This window comes from Mirounga leonina, unplaced genomic scaffold (genome assembly GCF_011800145.1).
Source record: "Mirounga leonina isolate KUSES-001 unplaced genomic scaffold, KU_Mleo_1.0 Mir_165, whole genome shotgun sequence".
In the NCBI taxonomy this organism is placed as follows: domain Eukaryota; kingdom Metazoa; phylum Chordata; class Mammalia; order Carnivora; family Phocidae; genus Mirounga; species Mirounga leonina.
The window spans coordinates 56,724,868-56,747,422 of NW_023270415.1; the positions used below are offsets into that span (position 1 = coordinate 56,724,868).

The 22,555-nt window shown below is 35.7% G+C and overlaps 1 protein-coding gene across 3 annotated transcripts in view; it reads right to left on the reverse strand.

Annotated features, from left to right (window-relative positions):
- Positions 1 to 22,555, reverse strand: part of CSMD3 (CUB and Sushi multiple domains 3) — a 1,201,062-nt gene that overhangs the window by 250,510 nt on the left and 927,997 nt on the right. For all 3 annotated transcript variants that reach the window (XM_035011782.1, XM_035011781.1, XM_035011780.1), the window contains 3 exons: positions 22,208 to 22,399; positions 7,322 to 7,460; positions 3,894 to 4,081 (listed from right to left, as the gene is read on the reverse strand). In XM_035011782.1, coding sequence (XP_034867673.1) covers positions 3,894 to 4,081; positions 7,322 to 7,460; positions 22,208 to 22,399 — 519 coding nt within the window. The remainder of the gene's footprint in view (positions 1 to 3,893; positions 4,082 to 7,321; positions 7,461 to 22,207; positions 22,400 to 22,555) is intronic.

Below are 22,555 nucleotides of genomic sequence, written 5' to 3' on the forward strand. Positions count from 1 at the left end.
TTTCCTTTCCTTTCCTTTCCTTTCCTTTCCTTTCCTTTCCTTTCCTTAATAGATATGCCCAAGTGTCTCAATGATCGCTCGACCAAGGAGATTTTTAAAAAAATAGTGAAGACATAAATATTTGAGAAATATAATTAGAGGGCTTAATTTAATGGATATATATAAAAACATTCACCCATCAATTAAATGGTGCTCTTTTTGCCTAGCACACAGGGACAGGCATAATAATTGACCATACCACAGGCCATACAGCAGTCATGCCCAGCAATTGAAATCATACATATCTTAACACAGTGCAAGTAAATTAAAAATGTATAATTATATATAGATTGCAATTGACATTATTTCTAAGTAACTCTTAAACAGAAAAAAATAATGCAGTGGTATTAGGACAAGTTTAGAATGATAATAATGAAGCTCTACACTTTAAAACTTTTGCAAAGCATGTAAAATAGTACTTAGAAAAAAGTTATAGCCACAAAAGTTCATATTAGAAGAGAAAAAAATCTGAATATTAATAAGTTAAGTATTTATTTCAATAAACTAGAAAAAAGGGAAAGCAAATCCAGAGAAAATAGAAGGGAATAAATACTATGAATAAAAGCAATATTAACACACATACTAAACAATGTTAATAAAAACATACAGCAACAAATAAAGTAAGAAAATACTGAAAATAGTTTTATGACAACACACTTGAAAACTTGGATGGATGAAAATAATTCTTAGAAAACAGACTTTCAAAAATCTAAGATAAAGTAGCAAAACTGGATAGATATATAACCACTAAATTCTACTACATCAAATCACCAAGTCCCTATTTTTACAGGGAATTTCTAGCAAATGTTTAAGAAACAGATGATTCCTAACTCATACAAACTATTCTAAATACTAGAAAATAAGAATGCTCCCAAAGTTAGGGGGTTGTATAATGTTGATCAAAACTAGACAAAGACAATTATAAGGAAGAAAAATTATAGACTAATCTCATGGTAAGAGATCAAAGATAATAAATTTTTAATCGATGGTAATAAGCCCATGGCAATATATGCCATAATTACAAAAATTAATATTTTAATGCACTGAAATCAGTAAAGTATAATAAAAGCAAAAATAGGAAATTGCTTTTATCCTATGAATGTGAAGATATTTTAATGTTAGAAAAAGTATAATATAATTTACCAAATTAAGAGTTTCACAAAGGAAAACCTTGTAATATTTAATAGTTTAATAGTTAAAAAAATAATAAATTTTTTTTTAAAAGATTTTATTTATTTATTTGTCAGAGAGAGAGAGAGCACAAGCAGGGGGGAGAAGCAGGCAGAGGAGGAAGCAGGCTCCCTGCAGAGCAAGGAGCCCGGTTCTGGTTCTGGACTGGATCCCAGGACCTGGGATCATGACCTGAGCTAAAGGCAGACACTTAACAGACTGAGCCAACCAGGTGTCCCACAGCTGATAAAATTAAATCCCATTATGACTAAGCAATTTTTAGTAAATCAGGAATGGAAGGGAACTTCCTATAATTGATAAAATACATATCTAGGTAATGTAATATTTTGGATAAGCATGTCAATTCTGGGATTCTGGAGCCCACTCTGCATCAAATCTTAGCTCTGCCACGTAACTGGGCAAATTACTGAACATGTTGTGCTAAAACTTCTTCATTCATAGGGGTAAAAGATTTTTACATGTAAATAACCTTGAAATGTCCCTGAAAACAATGAGTTAAAAAATGTTAGCCCTTATTAGCATTACTGCAACCAATAGTAAATATTATACTTAAAGGTAAAACATTAGATGTATTCTTTTTAAAATCAGTAATGACAAAAAAAAAAAAAAAGTCAGTAATGACAGAACAATGGCTACCACTGTTTTAATTTGATGTGGTACTGAATTTCTTACCCTGATCATTAAGCCAAGGGGGTGAGGGGTGGGGGAGCATATAGACTAGAAAAACAAACAAACAAACAACCACAACAAAAACAGAAGTGTCACTGTTGGCATAGAAAATTCAAAAAAATCCGTAGAAAAATTATAACTAATGAAAGACTTAAGCCAGTTTGCTAGAGACTAAGTAATTACAAAAACCCATGTATTAGCAACAACCAGTAAAATCTAATAAAAAGTATGATTAATTACAATGGAAACTACAAGACATTTAAGATTTAGATGAGAAAAATTTATAAAGAAAATTATAAACTATTACTGAAAGGCAATGAAGAAGGTATGAGTAAATTGAGAGATATGCCATAATAGTACATGAAAAGATTAAATATCATACATACTTCTAAATAATTTATAAATACAATGCAGTCCCAATCAAATTCAACAGACAGAAAGAACTTAATTCTAAAAACAAAAAAGAAGTTAAAAAGGTTAATAGACACCAAGACCATTTTGAAGAAGGATAAGGTAGGGTACTCTGCCTACCTCATATCAGTACTTATTTTAAAGCTATAGTCGTAAAAAAAAAAAAGCTATAGTAGAGTGCTCATTATGGTTTGCCTGGATAGCCAGCTAGTTGGGTCCTGCCTGCCTGGTGTATGGTGTGGGGAGGCCCTTCCACATGGAGAGATTGGCATGGTGCTCAAGTTCAACCCTGCATTAAGACCATAGTTAGAAGACCTAAACTTCTCCAGAGTCCTCTGGTTTGGAGCAGTCAACATTTGCAAAGAGCCTCAATAAATAGCTGGCAACCCAAATCCTCACTGTCTGGTGTCAAGCAGCTTGTAAATTCTTTCACTGATAAGGCCATTTTCTTACTTTCGTCTGTAAGATGAGAGACTCATAAAGGGCTCAGCCTTTCCAATGTAATGAAATCCACATCATTTCTATATCCAGCAGATAACATGGCCTCGGCATGCATTCCTAAATTTTGTTGGAGTTATTGGAGGATTCCAAGCATCTGTATATTGCTAATTTGTGAGTTTTCCCTCTCCCTATGAAAGCCTTCCTTAAACCATGCCATGTAAAGTTGTGGAATTAATCTTTGCTTCTTTTGATAGACTTGAAGAGACATACCCCCCGTTCCATGGCAAATGCAAAAGGAGTTTCAATTGTATATTTAATATTATATTTCTTAAGACAAGAATAAAGAGATCTGAAGCAAATATGGTACAATATTAAAGTTTGTCAGGTTGGAGGGTGGATACTATGAAGTTTGTTTTGTTATTCTGTATAATCTTCAGTTATTGAAAATATTTCATAATAAAAAAAACAAGTGGTAACAAATCCAAAATATATATTTTTAGTACTCAATTGATAACTTGAGATAAATTATCAGTATATTATTTTTGAACTCAATTATTGGAAAAAAATTTTAATTTAAACAACTAAGATCTATTTTTTCTCATAGTCATAGAATAAAAGTTAAGAAAAATGTATTTATAAACATCCATAGGCACTGTAATTCATTTAAATACTTGCAAAAATATTCTAAAATATTATAATTATCACTATATTTTATTTTCTCTATTCTGAATATTGACACATTCAAATATCTTTAGACACTTTCTGAAATGTAATTATCAGTATACGTTGTTCTCCTTATCACTGAGAGTAGTCTCTGAATAAAGATGAGTGAATCTTCAGCTTCCAAAAAAACTTGTTGTTGTTGTTTTAAATATTTTGTGGTCTTAGCCAACTACCACAATGTACTAATTGCTAATTTGTTTGCCTGATACATTTCCTTTGGTAGTAATTAGAGAAATGCTAATTTCCTTCTCACTGATAGGAAAAGTCTACAGTGAGAGCCCTTTTATAAGATGAATTGTAGGTAACCTGCATTAAGAAATACACAGATAACTAACCACTGACAATGGCCAATACAGAATTATTTTCCTGCATAAAATACAATCTAAATCATGCTGCTGAAATCTAATGTTCACATTTACCTTTATATTCTAAATGAAATCCAGTGTAACTAACAGATCCATCACTCCGAAAAGCCAAATGCATAGTATTTGAGCTGCTCTCTATTCTCTCTGGTAACTTGCTGTCTTGAAAGCTTCCAATCAGCGGGCTATTACTGTCTGGTCCATCATATATATAAAGGAAGTCATAGTTAGGTTCTATGCTAAAACTAAAAAAAGAGAGAGAGGGAGAAAGAGAGAAAAGGAATTGGAATTATTACTGCTAAGGTGTTAAGTGTAATAGTCAATATCATATATTAATTCAGTCAATATCTTTAAAAACAACAGACCTCATCAACGAAAACGAAGTTGAAAATTTACCTGGCAACACATTGAATATGAATATCAAAGCAGTGCAAAAGAGAAAAGACATCTTGATATTTTCAAATATTTCTAAGTTGTCACTGTGTCTACAGGGAATACAAATGATAGTAAGGCAATTTCTAATGAAAGGGTACGAGGTTTGGAGTCAGAGATACTAAGTTCAAGCCTTGCTTCTGCCCTTGTTAGCTACATATACTTAAGTAAGTTACTTTATATCCATTAAACATGGAGGACAACATCTATTTTAAAAATTTTTCATCCAGATATTTTGCATCATGAAAATGCAAACTTTTTTCTTTGTCAATGATACTATTTGACTTGAACTTCAAAATTTACAAGCATATTTGCTATTTAAAATTCAACTCTATATATCCGATTCAAGCAAAAGTTTGAAATACAAAATTTACATTTAAATTACTCAAATGAAGTCCTGCACATTGTATTAGGTATTCTTTTTCCTGAAAGTAAATATATTTTCTTCTTTTAGAACTTGATGTAAGAGAAATCAAACCAACACCCTGTTTGTCAAAATTAAATAATGTGTAAATAAGGACATTTTAGCATGTAAATTATTCAAATCAATATTTTGATATTCCAGATTTGCCTTAACAACCTTCAAAAGTATGATAATTGTCCCATAATGATTATAGAACCCAAATATTTAGAAGCCAAGGACATGCAATCATTTATCTATTACCTAGATCATACTGTAGCAGAGAAAAGGATGGACTCGGTTGGGTCATTAAGAAAAGTCAACAAGTTCGTGATATTAAATAAAACCAGTAAAGCTTGCAATTGTTAAACATCTATCAGTGGAAAAACTATCTTGTCAAATTTTATCATCTTTGCATATAAATAAGAAACTTGTAAGGTAAGAAATGTTCTTTCCAAATCTACTGGATTTATAGAGGTTAAATTTCCACAACAATTCTAAATCTTTACATACGCATGTATAAGGGACAGGAATCCAGCTAGTTTACTTGTGCATAAATAGTGAAGAAAGACTGGTGTAATGCAGTTTCTAAACTTTAATAAATAAGGGGCCCCATAACATGAGAAAGTTAGGGGACCACCACATTGTTCTATTCTGTTTAATTTATTCAGTATCTATCTTCATTAAGTCTAAATCAATTAATTACTTTTGAAATCTTTTGGTGGGTATAAGGCCTAAATTTTGGTAATTTTTTGCTGTAATATAGCAGAAACCAGAGGATAAGGCCTTATTTTGTTACTACCCCTCTGGGGTAAAACACAACCTTTTTCAACTACATTTCTTTCAGCATTAAGATTTAATGAGTATTACAACTTCCTTACCTACATTACTGTTGGCAGAATCACTAGAAGCAAGTGCTTTATAAATGATATAGTCGTATGTATTATCCTCAGAAACCCAAAAGCCTATTTAACAATGGACTGAGGCCCATTTCTTTTTAATTTCTAGTTTGAGCCTAAATAAGTACTTTGAAATATTGCTTTGTAACTTCTTTAAAAATGGGAATAAAACAAAGAAGGTTTTTTTTTGTTTTTTTTTTTAAGAAATTTTAGAATCCTAGCTATAATGACTATTTCTCCTGAAAAAAAAAAAAAAAGGAGAGTACATTCTAATAGGACATTCTATTTTATAAGGCAGTTTCATAAATATTAACTTGGTCTTGTCAATAATCCTGTGGTATAAGGAAGGGATTATCATTTCCATTTTCCCAATGAGTACACCAAGGCCCTGAATGTCAGTGATCTCTCTAGGGTCACATAATAAATGACACAGCTGGAAATCAAATTTAGGTCATGTGTTTCATCTAATACAGCCTTCTACCGCTCATTCATTAACTACAATAATTTTATAAGTCCACTAAGGCCTGTATCATTCAAATTGACATTTCTCCTGTCTGTACTGCCATTTTCTCAACTGTAATGATGAGTAAAATAACCTCAGCAAGTTGTCTCATAACTGGGTTCTGGCATCTAACTAACATAACTATCACTGTCGCTTTGTCATTACCAATTATCAATGTATTACTACAAATTATAGAAATAAAAAGTCGGCATATGTATACGTCTACAAATTTTTATGACTTCAAATTGTTTTTAAACCTGGTTTCAATATAATAGAAAAAAGTATATATTTAACCTTAATATTTTACATAAACACCAAGCAGCTTTAACACGCCAGCAGGAGGGGCTGTGTTACCAGAGCCAAAGCACATCAATCTTGGACACTGAAGATTAGGAACATTTCTGCTTAAAGAACTCTTTGAGTTGCTGATACCTAAACCCTCCCACTGAAATATTAAGGGAAAGGGTTAGACCAGGTTTTGTGACAATAGGTATAAGTTCTCTGTGAAGAAACAGGTTCATTCCAAAAAATAACCGACCCGAGGTAGCACAGATAGCGGTGGCAGAGTTTGGGCTCGAAGTCAGCCACCTTCTGTCCCACACAGGAAGCTGGATCCTCGGCTACGTCAGTCCTAAGCCTACCCTGCAGGTGATGTTACTAACCAACATATGTAAATTCTGGAACACTCCCAAGTAAAGCTCTATCATGAGACAAGTTACGCTGAGAAATCTTATGGGAATGATTCATCTCTTCTCTGTCAGCTTGACTTAATGAGATCACCATAAAAATAACAGGTAGAATACATGTTTTCACAAGCTGAATGGTAATGTTGCACATATAGGTATTTAGATACTACAAAAAGATTTTGGGTGGCACACAAATAGGAGAAAAAAATCCTGAGAAATAGTGAAATCTTGAGGTTTGGGAAAAACTGAATTTTTTGAAGCAGTGATGGTAAATACAGGGAGAGAGGAAAGGTGATAAAGAGATCACATTTCATGAGAGACAATAAACCACTCGACCTCTAACATGCTTCCTCTACCCTGAAATCTGGTGAAGGTGCTCACCCACCAGCCTTCAGAACCACACGATTACACAAGGCTGCAAACTGCTGATTGCAAAGTATTGGTACTGGAATTAATAAAGATGAATTAAAATGGCATATACAGAAATAAAACTTTGCCTAGTGCAAATGCTAAGGTAAAATGACAAGAAAAGATTTTTTAAAATGTAGAAATGTACAGGAACTCACCTGATAAATGCCAAGGAGATAACATAGTCTGTGTTGACGGTGATAGTCCAGTCACAGTCCCTGCTATGGGGATATGGATGAGGGAAGTTTGGTGAGAGAATAAAGCCTGAAGATCCTGTTAAATTGCCTCCACAGGGTGCTTTAATTCAAACAAACAAACAAACAAACCCTTAAGTGATTAATAAAATTTATTAGCTATCAAAATTTGTATAAACACTTCTCTAAAAAATTCAGAAGATTTCATACACATCTGACCCTTTCTAGTATTGGATGGTTGAGAATACTGTATTGTCTTTCAAGAAAGACCATTAAGATATTAAAGACATATGTACATAGTTACATTGAATTTAGCTTCTTCACTGGCTTCAAAATTACATATGTACTTCCCTCCCTTTCTAATACTACTTTGTTTCATGTAAAAGATAAGCATTGAGAAGAAGGGTATAGATGGTTTTCCCATGGTTGCTAAGAACAAATAGGAAACTTGCAGGAAAAAGTTAGAAACAAAACAAAGCAAAACAAAATCTCTAATAAGTGGAATAATGGGACATGAGATAGTTGGCTCATTTTCACATCTTCCCTGGTACCTTTTCTTTATGTATTTATGGAGGAAGAGTCTTTGACAATACTGAATGAGTGAGAATGGATAATTATCTGTGAATCTACAGCATTTTACAATAAAACACTCTTATACTGAATGTTACCATATCCCTAAATTCTAGTTGTCTGACTTGTTGATGAAAACAGACACATACTACAGTTATTACAGCCCCAAACAAAGGTTTCAGTAACACTTCGATAAAGAGGCTCCAAAACTTGTCAGGGAAATTCAAAGAATACATTCTTTAAGGGATTATTACGAAGTCTGTATTTTTTTAAATTTTTTAAATTATTATGTTATGTTAATCACCATACATTACATCATTAGTTTTTGATGCAGTGTTCCATGATTCATTGTTTGCGTATAACACCAAGTGCTCCATGCAGAACGTGCCCTCTTTAATACCCATCACCAGGCTAACCCATCCCCCCACCCCCTCCCCTCCAGAACCCCCAGTTTGTTTCTCAGAGTCCATAGTCTCTCATGGTTCATCTCCTCCTCCAATTTCCCCTACTTCATTCTTCCCCTCCTGCTATCTTCTTCTTCTTTTTTTTTTTTAACATAATAGTATATTATTTGTTTCAGAGGTACAGATCTGTGATTCAACAGTCTTGCAAAATTCACAGTGCTCACCATAGCACATACCGTCCCCAATGTCTATCACCCAGCCACCCCATCCCTCCCACCCCCCACCACTCCAGCAACCCTCAGTTTCTTTCCTGAGATTAAGAATTCCTCATATCAGTAAGGTCATATGATACATGTTTTTCTCTGATTGACTTATTTCGCTCAGCATAACACTCTCCAGTTCCATCCACATCTTTGCAAATGGCAAGATATCATTCCTTTTGATGGCTGCATAATATTCCATTGTATATATACACCACCTCTTCTTTATCCATTCATCTGTTGATGGACATCTTGGCTCTTTCCGAAGTTTGGCTATTGTGGATATTGCTGCTATAAACATTGGGGTGCATGTACCCCATTGGAACCCTACATTTGTATCATTGGGGTAAATACCCAGTAGTGCAATTGCTGGATCATATGGTAGCTCTATTTTCAGCTTTTGAGGAACCTCCATACTGTTCTCCAGAGTGGCTGCACCAGCTTGCATTCCCACCAACAGTGTAGCAGGGCTCCCCTTTCTCCGCATCCCTGCCAACATCTGTCATTTTCTGATTTGTTCATTTTAGCCATTCTGACTGGTGTGAGGTGGTATCTCATTGAGGTTTTGATTTAGATTTCCCTGATGCTGAGGATGTTGAGCACTTTTTCATGTGTCTGTTGGGCATTTGGATGTCTTCTTTGGAAAAATGTCTGTTCATGTCTTCTGCCCATTTCTTGATTGGATCATTTGTTCTTTGGGTGTTGAGTTTGATGAGTTCTTTATAGATTTTGGATACTAGCCCTTTATCTGATATGTCATTTGCAAATATCTTCTCCCATTCTTTCGGTTATCTTTTGGTTTTGGTGACTGTTCCTTTTGCTGTGCAAAAGCTTTTTATCTTGATGAAGTCCCAATAGTTCATTTTTGCCCTTGCTTCCCTTGCCTTTGGCGATGTTTCTAGAAAGAGGTTGCTGCAGCTGAGATCGAAGAAGTTGCTGCCTGTGATCTCCTTTAGGATTTTAGTGGACTCCTGTCTCACATTTAGGTCTTTCAACCATATGGAGTCTATTTTTGTGTGTGGTGTAAGGAAAGGGCCCAGTTTCATTCTTCAGCATGTGGTTTTCCAATTTTCCGAACACCATTTGTTGAAGAGACTGTCTTTTTTCCATTGGATATTCTTTCCTGCGTTATCGAAGATTAGTTGACCATAGAGTTGAGGGTTCATTTCTGGGCTTTCTATTCTGTTCCATTGATCTATGTGTCTGTTTTTATGCCAGTACCATGCTGTCTTGATGATGACAGCTTTGTAATAGAGCTTGAAGTCTGGAATTGTGATGCCGCCAGGTTTGCTTTTCTTTTTCAACCTTCCTCTGGCTATTTGGGGTCTTTTCTGGTTCCATACAAATTTTAGGATTATTTGTTCCATTTCTTTGAAAAAAGTTGATGGTATTTTGATGGGGATTGCATTAAATGTGTAGATTGCTCTAGGTAGCATTGACATCTTCACAATATTTGTTCTTCCAATCCATGAGCATGGAACCTTTTTCCATTTCTTTGCGTCTTCCTCAATTTCTTTCATGAGTATTTTATAGTTTTCTGAGTACAGATCCTTTGCCTCTTTTATTAGATTTATTCCTAGGTATCTTATGGGTTTGGGTGCAATTGTAAATGGGATCGACTCCTTAATTTCTCTTTCTTCTGTCTTGTTGTTGGTGTATAGGAATGCCACTGATTTCTGTGCATTGATTTTATATCCTGTCATTTTACTGAATTCTTGTATGAGTTCTAGCAGTTTTGGGGTGGAGTCTTTTGGGTTTTCCACATAAAGTATCATATCATCTGCAAAGAGTGAGAGATTGACTTCTTCTTTGCCAATTTGGATGCCTTTTATTTTTTTTGTTGTCTGATTGCTGTGGCTAGGACTTCTAATACTATGTTGAGTAGCAGTGGTGATAGTGGACATCCCTGCTGCATTCCTGACCTTATGGGAAAGCTCTCAGTTTTTCCCCATTGAGAATGATATGCTCTGTGGGTCTTTCATAGATGGCTTTTATGATATTGAAGTATGTACCCTCTATCCCTATACTCTGAAGAGCTTTGATCAAGAAAGAATGCTGTACTTTGTCAAATGCTTTTTCTGCATCTGTTGAGAGGATCATATGGTTCTTGTTCTTTCTTTTAGTAATGTATTGTATCACATTGATTGATTTGCGGATGTTGAACCAAACTTGCAGCCCAGGGATAAATCCCACTTGGTCGTGGTGAATAATCTTTTTAATGTACTGTTGGATCCTATTGGCTAGTATTTTGGTGAGAATTTCTGCATCCATGTTCATCAAGGGAATTGGTCTGTAATTCTCCTTTTAGATGGGGTCTATGTCTGGTTTGGGGATCAAGGTACTGGTGGCCTAATAAAACGAGTTTGGAAGTTGTCCTTCCATTTCTATTTTTTGAAACAGTTTCAGAAGAATAGGTATTAATTCTTCTTTAAATGTTTGGTAGAACTCCCCTGGGAAGCCATCTGGCCCTGGGCTTTTGTTTGTTGGGAGATTTTTGATGACTGCTTCAATTTCCTTAGTGGTTATAGGTCTGTTCAGGTTTTCTATTTCTTCCTGGTTCGGTTTTGGTAGTTGATACATCTCTAGGAATGCATCCATTTTTTCCAGATTATCTAATTTTCTGGCATATAGTGGCTCATAATATGTTCTTATAATTGTTTGTATTTCTTTGTGTTGGTTGTGATCTCTTTCATTCATGGTTTTGTTTATTTGGGTCATTTCTCTTTTCTTTTTGATAAGCCTGGCCAGGGGTTTATCAATCTTGTTAATTCTTTCAAAGAACCAGCTCCTAGTTTCATTGATCTGTTCTACTGTTCTTTTGGTTTCTATTTCATTGATTTCTGCTCTGATCTTTATTATTTCTCTTCTCCTGCTGGGTTTAGGCTTTATTTGCTGTTCTTTCTCCAGCTCCTTTAGGTGTAGGGTTAGGTTGTGTATTTGAGACTTTCTTGTTTCTTGAGAAAGGCTTGTATTGCTATCTACTTTCCTCTTAGGACTGCCTTTGCTTCATCCCAAAGATTTTGAACAGTTGTGTTTTCATTTTCATTGGTTTCCATGAATTTTTTAAATTCTCCTTTAATTTCCTGGTTGACCCATTCATTCTTTAGTAGGATGCTCTTTAGCCTCCATATATTTGAGTTCTTTCTGACTTTCCTCTTGTGATTGAGTTCTAGTTTCAAAGCATTGTGGTCTGAAAATATGCAGGGAATGATCCCAATCTTTTGGTACTGGTTGAGACCTGATTTGTGACCTAGGATGTGATCTTTTCTGGAGAATGTTCCATGGGCACTAGAGAAGAATGTGTATTCTGTTGCTTTGGGATGGAATGTTCTGAATATATCTGTGAAGTCCATTTGGTCCAGTGTGTCATTTAAAGTCTTTATTTACCTGTTGATCTTTTGCTTAGATGATCTGTCCATTTCAGTGAGGGGGGATGTTAAAGTCCCCCACTATTATTGTATTTTTTTGATCTGTTTCTTTGATTTTGTTATTAATTGGCTTATATGATTGGCTGCTCCCATGTTAGGGGCATAGATATTTACAGTTGTTAGATCTTGTTGGATAGACCCTTTAAGTATGATATAGTGTCCTTCCTCATCTCTTATTACAGTCTTTGGTTTAAAATCTAATTTGTCTGATATAAGGATTGCCACCCCAGCTTTCTTTTGGTGTCCATTAGCATGGTAAATGGTTTTCCACTCCCTCACTTTCAATCTGGTGTTTCTTTGGGTCTAAAATGAGTCTCTTGCAGACAGCATATCGATGGGTCTTGTTTTTTTATCCAATCTCATGGCCTGTATCTTTTGATCGGGGCATTTAGCCCATTTACATTCAGGGTAACTATTTGAATATATGAATTTAGTGCCATTGTATTGCCTGTAAGGTGACTGTTACTGTATATTGTGTATGTTCCTTTCTGGTGTATGTTGCTTTAGGCTCTCTCTTTGCTTAGAGGACCCCTTTCAATATTTCTTGTAGGGCTGGTTTTGTGTTTGCAAATTCCTTTAGTTTTTGTTTGTCCTGGAAGCTTTTTATCTCTCCTATTTTTTTAATGACAACCTAGCTGGATATAGTATTCTTGGCTGCATATTTTTCTAATTTACTGCTCTGAATATATCATGTCAGTCCTTTCTGGCCTGCCAGGTCTCTGTGGATAGGTCTGTTGCCAGTCTAATGTTTCTACCATTGTAGGTTACATATCTCTTCTTCCGAGCTGCTTTCAGGATTTTTCTTTGTCTCTGAGACTCATAAGTTTTACTATTAGATGTTGGGGTATTGACCTATTTTTATTGATTTTGAGAGGAGTTCTCTGTGCCTCCTGGATTTTGGTGCCTGTTTCTTTCTCCAAATTAGGGAAGTTCTCTGCTACAATTTGCTCCAATATACCTTCTGCCCCTCTCTCTCTTTCTTCTTCTTCTGGGATCCCAATTATTCTAATGTTGTTTCGTCTTATGGTATTGCTTATCTCTCGAATTCTGCCCTCGTGATCCAGTAGTTGTTTATCTCTCTTTTTCTCAGCTTCTTAATTTTCCATCATTTCATCTTCTATGTTACTGATTCTCTCTTCTGCCTCATTTATTCTAGCAGTTAGCGCCCCCATTTTTGATTGCACCTCATTAATATCCTTTTTGATTTCAACTTGGTTAGATTTTAGTTCTTTTATTTCTCCAGAAAGGATTTCTCTAATAACTTCCATGCTTTTTTCAAGCCCAGCTAGTATCTTTAAAATCATCATTCTGAACTCTAGTTCCGACATCTTACTAATGTCCATATTGAATAGGTCCCTGGCAGTCAGTACTACCTCTTGTTCTTTTTGTTGAGGTGATTTTTTCCGTCTTGTCATTTTGTACAGAGGAGAATAGATGAGTGAGAGAACAAAATGCTAACAGGGTAACATGACCCCAGAAAATATACACTAAACAAATCAGAAAAGACCTGAAACTGGGGGAAAAGAAAGGGAAAGAAAGATAAAAGAAAAAAAAAAAAAGAAAAAGGAAAAGAAAAAGATAAAAACAAACAAAACCAAAACAAAACAAACAGAATATGATCAAATATGATCAGGCTGGTGCATAGATCAGTGCCACACACTAGATTTTGGGTGTATTTTGGTCTTTTAGAAGAAAGTGCCTCCCAAAATTTTAAAGAAAGAAAAATTTATATATGTACAAAAATAAGGGTTAATACGATGAAGGGATGGAATATGACTATAAAGATGAAAATCAAAAGATTTTATAAAAGGAACTGATAAGAAGTTGGTTGAAAAAAGAAAGAAGAGGATTTAAAAAAAAAGCAGGGAGAGAATGTGATCAGGCAGGAGACTAGAATAAAGCCATATACTAGAGATTTAGGGTATATTTTGATTTGTTAGAAGAACTGTATCTCAAAATTTTGAAGAGAGAACAACTTATATATTTTTACCAAAAATAAGGGTAACTACTATGAAGGGATAGACTATGACTCTAAAAATGAAAAACAACAAAATATTTTTTAAAAAAGGGATTGATAAGATGTGGTTGAAAAAGGGAAAAAGAAAAATTCAAAAAAAAATCCAACTAACTTTGAAAGACTAAAGAATCATGGTAAAAAAAACATGAATTCTATGTGCAGTATTCCTCTAGCGCTGGAGTTCTGCCATTCTCATTGTTCGGTAAACTTGGTCTTGGCTGGCTGTTCTTGCTGATCTTCTGGGGGAGGGGCCTGTTGCCATGGTTCCCAAATGTCTTTGCCAGAGGCAGAATTGCCCCACCCTTGCCAGTTCTGGGCTAAATAATCTGCTCGGGTTTGCTCTCCGTAGCTTTTGTTCCCTGCAAGCTTTCCATACAGCTTTGGAGGATGAGAATGAAATGGCGGCCTCCCAATCTCCACCCCAGAGGAGCCGAGAACTCGGGGCCCCACTCCTCAGTGCACCCCCAGAGAAAAGCAGTCAGTCACTCCCATCTCCCTGGTCTCCGGCCGCACTCCATGCTCACCCGGCCTGTGACAGAGCGTTTGTAAATCTGGTACCCGACCCTGTGTGGAGTCTCCAAACCCAGCAGATCCCTGTGGTGCACTCCCGTGCCACTCTTCCCAGGGGAGGAAGGGGAGTCTCCCCAGATCTGCTGCTTGTTGGGTCCCTGCTGGAGGAGCAGTGGCCCGGCTGTTCTGCGGATCACAGTTAATGGCAACCCTGAGCTGAGGGCCCACTCCTAGGCTCCGTCTCTGCAGCTGGCATCCCTGCTCCGATACCTGGGAGCTCTGCTGCACTCAGGCACCCCCAGTCTTTCTGTGACCCCGAGGGTCCTGAGACCACACTGTCCCAGAGAGGGTTCCACCCCCTCTTAGCCACTGGAGCGACGTCCCTCAGCAGAGCAGACTTCTAAAAGTTCCGATTTTGTGCTCCGTGGCTCTATCACTTGCCAGTAGGGGCTGACAGAAACCCCCTCCCCCCGCCATCTATCTTCCCGAATATCGCCTTGGATTCACTTCTCCTCACGCCCTACCTTCCAGAAAGTGGTCGCTTTTCTGTTCCGAGAGTTGTTGCTATTCTTTTCTTTGATCTCCTGTTGAGTTCGTAGGTGTTCATAATGGTTTGATCCCTATTTAGTTGAATTCCCGGGACCAGATGAAACCCAGGTCTCCTACTCCTCTGCCATCTTGCTCCACCCCCCTGAAGTCTGTATTTAACAGTTTATGATTGAAAATAATATATAGAATTGGCAGCTTCAGAAAAAATAGAGTCATGAAGATAAGGAGGACCCCAGTCGTGGAGTGGGACAGTGGGATACACACACACACACACACACACACAGGAGAGAGAGATTCAGATCATGTTCTCATGATGTCTCAGAAATGTAATCAGTGCACCAACATTCTTCTCTTATCTGAGTTTTAAAATTATAGTTTTCTCACATAAATTTTACCATTCAGTTATCAGACATTTTGGATTCTTTTGACAGCATCAAACTGGTTTTGGAAGAAGGAGAGTTTTGGTTCTAGCAACAATTTTCATTCAGATCTCTGTTCTTTGCCTGAGTATAGATATGCAAAATCATTACTATAATTTGGTAATGTCTGCCATCTAAATTATGGATGTCTGCTAGTACATTTCTCCACACCCCTCCAGTACCCTTGCCTCAGCATCTAAGTGAGAGTAGATAACCTCAGACCCTACTCTATTGAGAATATGTATTTGCTCAGACTTAATTTATTCACCACTGCTTACCTATCATCTGCACTTTTTTGTGGATCTTACCAAATGATTAGACATAAATATGTCAACTTTCTATAGTCCTCTCTCTTCAAATTTCAATGTCTCCTGAATATTTCTCTCTACAACCAGAGGATAAAGATTCCCTCCTATTAATCAGGATAATACCCTCAACCTGGTCACACAATCACTCTTCCTTCTCTGGAATCTTGGTTCATTTATCACTTTCAATTTCTCTGGCTTAATCCCCTTTGTCCACAGACATGTCAGGAAGTCTTTCATCCAAAAAAAAAAAAAACAAAGTTCCTTATGACCTATTTCTTTTCACTTTTTTTTTTTCAACTGAAAATGTTGAGTTTTACCTGATGATTAAGAAATGCCCTCATGTTGCTGGAGTGGGGGGTGGGGTGGGAGGAATGGGGTGACTGGGTGATAGACACTGGGGAGGGTATGTGCTCTGGTAAGTGCTGTGAATTGTGCAAGACTGTTGAATCTCAGATCTGTACCTCAAAACAAATAATGCAATATATGTTAAGAAAAAAAAAAAAAAGAAGAAGAAGAAGAAGATAGCAGGAGGGGAAGAATGAAGGGGGGGAAATTGGAGGGGTAGACAAACCATGAGAGATGATGGACTCTGAAAAACAAACTGAGGGTTCTAGAGGGGAAGGGGATGGGAGGATGGGTTAGCCTGGTGATGGGTATTAAAGAGGGCACATTCTGCATGGAGCATTGGGTGTTATACACAAACAATGAATCATGGAACACTACATCTAAAACTAATGATGTAATGTATGGTGATTAACATAACAATAAAAATTAAAAAAAAAAAAGAAATGCCCTCACCCTTTTGTGTTGGTTAAATGAGCTTACTGTGAGGAACCACCCTTCCCCATATGACTGAGATAAAACTCACTTATCATGTATGAGATAGGACCCCTTAAAGGAACCCCCTTATTTTCCTGTGATAAGACCCTGTAGATTACCATTCTTTCACTCAAATGATTAGCTGAATTCACTCATTAATTGGAATAATATGCTTGTAACCAAACTTTGGTTAAGCTTTCATCCTTCCTCTGAGCTCCTGAACTTTGGTCCACCTTCAGCCTTGAGCCAGCACACAACACCTCCTGAGAACAGGATGTACTTGGAAGACATCATTCTCTGCTCTACTGATGGATTGAGCCACCCTTTCATTCCATTTCCTCCTACCTGTTTTTTTCTAGCCTTATATACTCCACTCTATACAAGAAGAATCCCTTTTGCCTAACTCTTGAGATACTTGTAGATCTTATGGTCACATTGTTCTTCCTATCACAATGGTTCCGCCCACAACACCCACACTGCAATAGTTCTTTATAAATAAAAGTCTCTCCTTATTTATTTATAATTTGTTTTTTTATTTTACAACTAAGAGTTTGAAAAGGAGGTCTAATCTCATTGGCTCTTTCTTTACCTGGGTGCTATATTTACATATAGGCAGACTAACATGATTAGCAAAGCAGGTCACCACCAGGAAAAAAAATGTCCAAGAAAAGCACCGAAGTATTCATCCTGAGAAAACTTATATTTGGGTTTAGAATTGTTTTTCTTTTAAATTATATTTACGGAGACATAATAACACTTTTGTTGCTTACGGACTCAAAGATGGCTTTATTAGGTTCTTCCCACCTCTAGTTCCCTCTCCAAACATTGCTATCTCCCTCAGCCTCCCTGCCCCCAACACAATCGCTTCCTAGCCTAGCTTGGAATGACTTTTGTATTGATTGATTTTATTTTTCTCGTCATATCTGTAGCCTTTCTTCAGGGTTGACTTTCACTTTAAATTCATTCTCCTTGTTGGAACTCCACTTCTAATTTTCTTCTAGTGTCTTTGTACAGACTTCAGTTTTATTGCCACGTGTGTCTTCTTCTATTTCATCTTATAATTGTAGTGTTCTCCTGAGTTCTTTGCCTAGTCAACTCTGATTTCTGCTCTGTTACATTTTTCCATGTTGACCATATCCAATTTTTTAATTCTAAGCCATGTGCCCAAATGCTCACTAGCTCTCTCTACCTGATAGCCTATGGGCACATCAAACACAGAGTATCTGACATATCCAAACCTCAACTCAAATTTGTTTCTTCTTTTGCATTTCTAAGTTGTTTGATTAGTGCTGTCGTCCACCTATATTCCCAAGCTAGAGGCTTAAGATTCTTCTCTTTTCTTTGCTGCATCCATGTGCCAATCCATCAAGAAGCACTACCAAGACTCTGCATCATAGATCTTCATAGATATATTTCAACCTATTCCTCTTTCCTTCCTGCTACCATATTTCTAGATCTGATTCTTATTGGCCTCCTGAATTATTGCAATGGCTTCTTGTTTCCCATGCCTCTGCTTTCCTCCAATTCATCTTTCTCCCAATAAAAACATCTAATCATACTATGCCTATGCACATAATTCTGCAGTTGTTTCACACTGCCTGAATGATAATGCCCCAACTCCAATACAATTTTTATGACCTGACCCTTGCAACCTTCCCAACTGCATCAACCACCACTCTAGACACATAATTTACACTCAAATACTATCAAACTGCTTCTAGTTCCTGGCACTTCTATGCCTTTGCCCATGCTATTCATTTCAGCTGAAATGTATTTTCTCCTCTACATGTATAGAACTCTTATGTGTCAAGATTTGTCACTGCCTCCAGAAAGTTTTCCTGGAAATTCCCAGCCTGAACTCTACTTCAGCTCTCTTCAACTTTCTCCAGTATGCACAACAACCTTTATCTCCATCATATCCCTTACCATATGTACTTAAATATTATATTCAGGTGTCTGCATTCATCACTAATCTGTAAGCTAAAGACTGTTTCTTATATGTTATTTTAAACCTGGGATTCAGCACATACTACACATTCCATAAAAGTTTGGGGAATTGCTAGTGGCTCCTTGTATTGATTATGAAAATAGTAAAAATAACTGGGGATGAATGAACAATCTAATTTGTAGCTATGTATTTTGATAAAAATAATAGCATATTTTATCTTTAGAACTTGTAAACTTATATGTGAATTTGAGAAAAATAGAAAAATATGTGTAATAATGGCAAATGTATATATGTATGTATATATGTACAAAAGAAGAATGATAGCAAAATGTTCTCTGTGGTTTTTTTTCCCCACAAACTATGGTAGTGGAATTATGTGTAATTTGGGGGAGCCTAGGAGAGCAAATTTGTTTCAATTTTCCTTATCTTTCACAGGAAATATTGGTCTTTTTTTTAAAGATTTTATTTTATTTATTTGAAAGAGAGAGAAAGTGAGTGAGAGAGAGAGCTTGAGCAAGGGGAGAGGAAGAAACAGACTCCCCGACTGAGCAGGGATCCCAACATGGGGCTCCATCCTAGAACCCTGGGATCATGACCTGAGCCAAAGGCAGACGCTTAATCCACTGAGCCACCCAGACACCCTAGTCTTTTTTATTGTCAGAAATTGTATATACATGCACACATCCATATAAAAAGTGTATATCCTTTATCACAAAAGATTAGATATAGGGAAGATCATCTCAAAATTCTTTTGATGCCATTATTTAAGTAATTTACCGAAGTTTTTCCAATATAGTTCATTGTTGTAGTTGATTTCGGAAATCTACAAAAGCCACTGAGACAAGTAAAGATATTATCTGACATTTGTATATCCCAAATATTGAGTAAAGAAAATTTTCTTTGCCTTAAAAATACTAAACTTTAAATACCATTTGGAAAATACATTTTTATTTTTATGTATCTAATCATCAAGCATCCAGAATAAGATTCTCCTTAAGTTAAATGGATTTATGAATTAAATTTTTAGTTAGGTTCCATGGAACCTAACCTAACCTAACCTAAAATGGTTTGTTCTGAGTGTCGTTTCTCAAGAAGCAGTTACACAGGCAACCACTGACAACTGTTTTCCAATCTTAATTTTTTTGACCCCATTTAGGTTTATTTGTGGATACGGACTTTAGCAGTAGCCCACCACACTAATGTCTGTTATTTGCCTTCATATCTAGTGCTATTACTTTCCCTCTGGCAATGTCAAAGTATTCTTCACAATGTCAATTTTGTTGGAATGAATTCCATTAACTCTCTTAAAGATGACGTCCTTCTATCTGGTACTTGCTTAAAGGCTAACTACTTCTCTAGGCAAGCAAAATGCTTTATACTCCAGGGTCTGAGACATAGACTTATGGAGTTTCTAAAAAGTTCAGGGTTTAATCTTTGGCATAGTATTTCCAATCGTGGAGTTCTTTCTTATCAGTTTCAGAGGTCAAGATTTGTGCAGCCTTAGCAATTTTTCAGACTTTTTTTTTAGGTTATTTTCTTTCTCAGAGAAGCTCTAATGCATATCTTCTCGTCAAGCTATCTTTTCCTACCAAAAAATAATACACAGCACCAATCCATAAAAAAACTTTCCACAACCTGTTCAATTTAAGAAAGATTTACTGTTTCACAATTTTTTCCCCTAGAATTAGGACTTGCAAGCTTAAGTCTTGTCTACAAATGGAATTTTATAATAGCCTATCACAAAACTCTTTCATCCTTTATGTTTTGTATTTTAGTGTTTTCTAGAATTCTAGTGCAAGGCTGTTGGATATTTTAGCATTCTAAACATAATAACAGTTGACATTATATAGCCTTCTGGTAATTCTAATAAGCAACACCCTTTAACTAGTTTGAAGAGTTATAATAAATCAAAAACTCCTATAGTAAGTCTGTAGTATTCTATCATTTCTTCTTTACACAAAGATTCTCTTTATGAGATAGTCAAATTCCAATTGTTTGGAATGAGGTATTTTAATTTAATTGGATTTTTTTAGGTTAACTGAATAGTAAACAAACAAATGAAAAGTTCATTCTTTTTCTTTGAAAATGTTTCTTAACTATATTTTATTCCTTGTTTTTATAAGTGTATTTATGGTAAATGTAAATTAATCAATGCTTGATGGTCTAGAATCTTGCTGTGGTACATGAAGAGCAACATAAATGTGAAATGGAAATAATGAAGAGTAAAGGGGAATATGGCTAAATTTGAACTGGTTCAAGTTATGTCCTTATTTTGTGCCTTTTTTTTTAAGTTTATTTAATAAGCTTTTTTCTTGTTATCTGCTTCATTTTCTACAGAAGTTTAGAACTGTCATTACTCCCTGGCTGGTTTGAGCCTTTAGATATGTCTTGCTTTATGCATTAACTGTTTTTAAAAATGCCAACATGTAAAATACAGAAAATATGATGTGAAAATATAGACTGTTATTTTAGCTTTAATTTCACTAGAAAGGTTCACAAGAAAAGGGAACTTCTTTGTTGTGTTTTACTGCTAAATCCTCCATGTTTAGAACAATGCCTAGGACACACTAAATGACTAATGAATTTGAGCTTGTAATTCTTGCATATGAAGTTACAAGATGGGGTAAAAAGAATCTGAATTGAGTGCTTGAGTTTGTTCCCTTCTGACTGAAGTACTAAACACTTTACCTATTACCATGTGACTCAGAAAAATCACTATGAATGCTTACTGAAAATGCATTTATGATTTGGGCATAAGTGAATAAAAATAAGGTTTTGTTTCCTAAATGTAGTAAGAGATAATATATAAAGAAATAAAATTTTGAATAAAGAGAACATACTTTGGTCAAAATCTATTGTAAATTCAAGATGACACCAGTTCTAAAAAACTTGAAGTAAAAGGTTTGAGATTAGACAATTTTAATTTTAAGAACTTAATAATGAGATTTTTAAAAGATTATATATCAGGTTTTATGCTAAAGGTGGTAGGTACATTCCCTTAACTTTTCTCATACCAGTAGAGATATAGTATGTATCTTAATTTTCTAGAGTCTAGTTTGGAGGATCAAGAACTGAGCATGGAGGCAAAAGGCAGATAGTTGGAAGTATGAACCAAGTTGCTGCAAATCTTAGATTACCAAAATAAAAACACATTTTAGTATTCGTGAATGAATATAAAGCCAAGGCTTTGAAACTAAACTCAAACATAAGTTTTGATAACATTTTCTTTCTTACAAGAAATAGCTATTAGAGACACAAGATGAATATGGCCCATTTCAAATGCAGAATCTGAATCTACTGTTTAAATTTTAAAAGCAGTGGATAACTACATTTATATAGTAGATAATGGAAAATTGAGACTTTTCAAGAACTTTAATTCTTAACTTTTTTTTTTTTTGGTCAGGATCTTTAAACCATTGAGAATCTAATAAAATTATAGACTCTCTCCTTAGGAAAAAAATTATGATCATTTAACATTTTGTGCATTTTGGGGGGGTTCATAGATCTCTGAAATCTTAGATCCCATATAGAACCTATTCTAGAATCTTGTTCTTAATAACATCAATACCCATTTTATCCTTTATACTTATATAAAATGTTAATTGTCTTTAATCATACCTATACAGACTGGTGGGCTGGGCTGCCAGAAGTATCGATTTTCTACCTGAATGCAGGTTATTCTTTCCTCTCCTTGAAGCTCATATCCTGGGTCACATTGAAAAACAACAGTGTCCCCAGGTTCTCGTCCATCCCCATTTCGAGTCCCATTCATGGGAACCCCTGGGTCACGGCATGCAGTGGCAACAGAACCTATCAAAAGACAGAAACAGACCTTTAATTTTGATGCTACCAAAATCAATTTCAAAGTTCCAGACTTTACAGTTTAGAACCTTCCTCATATCTATGTGCTTTTAGAAATTTAACTTAAGAAATTCTTGAGGCGATTTTTCAGCCCCTACCCAAAAA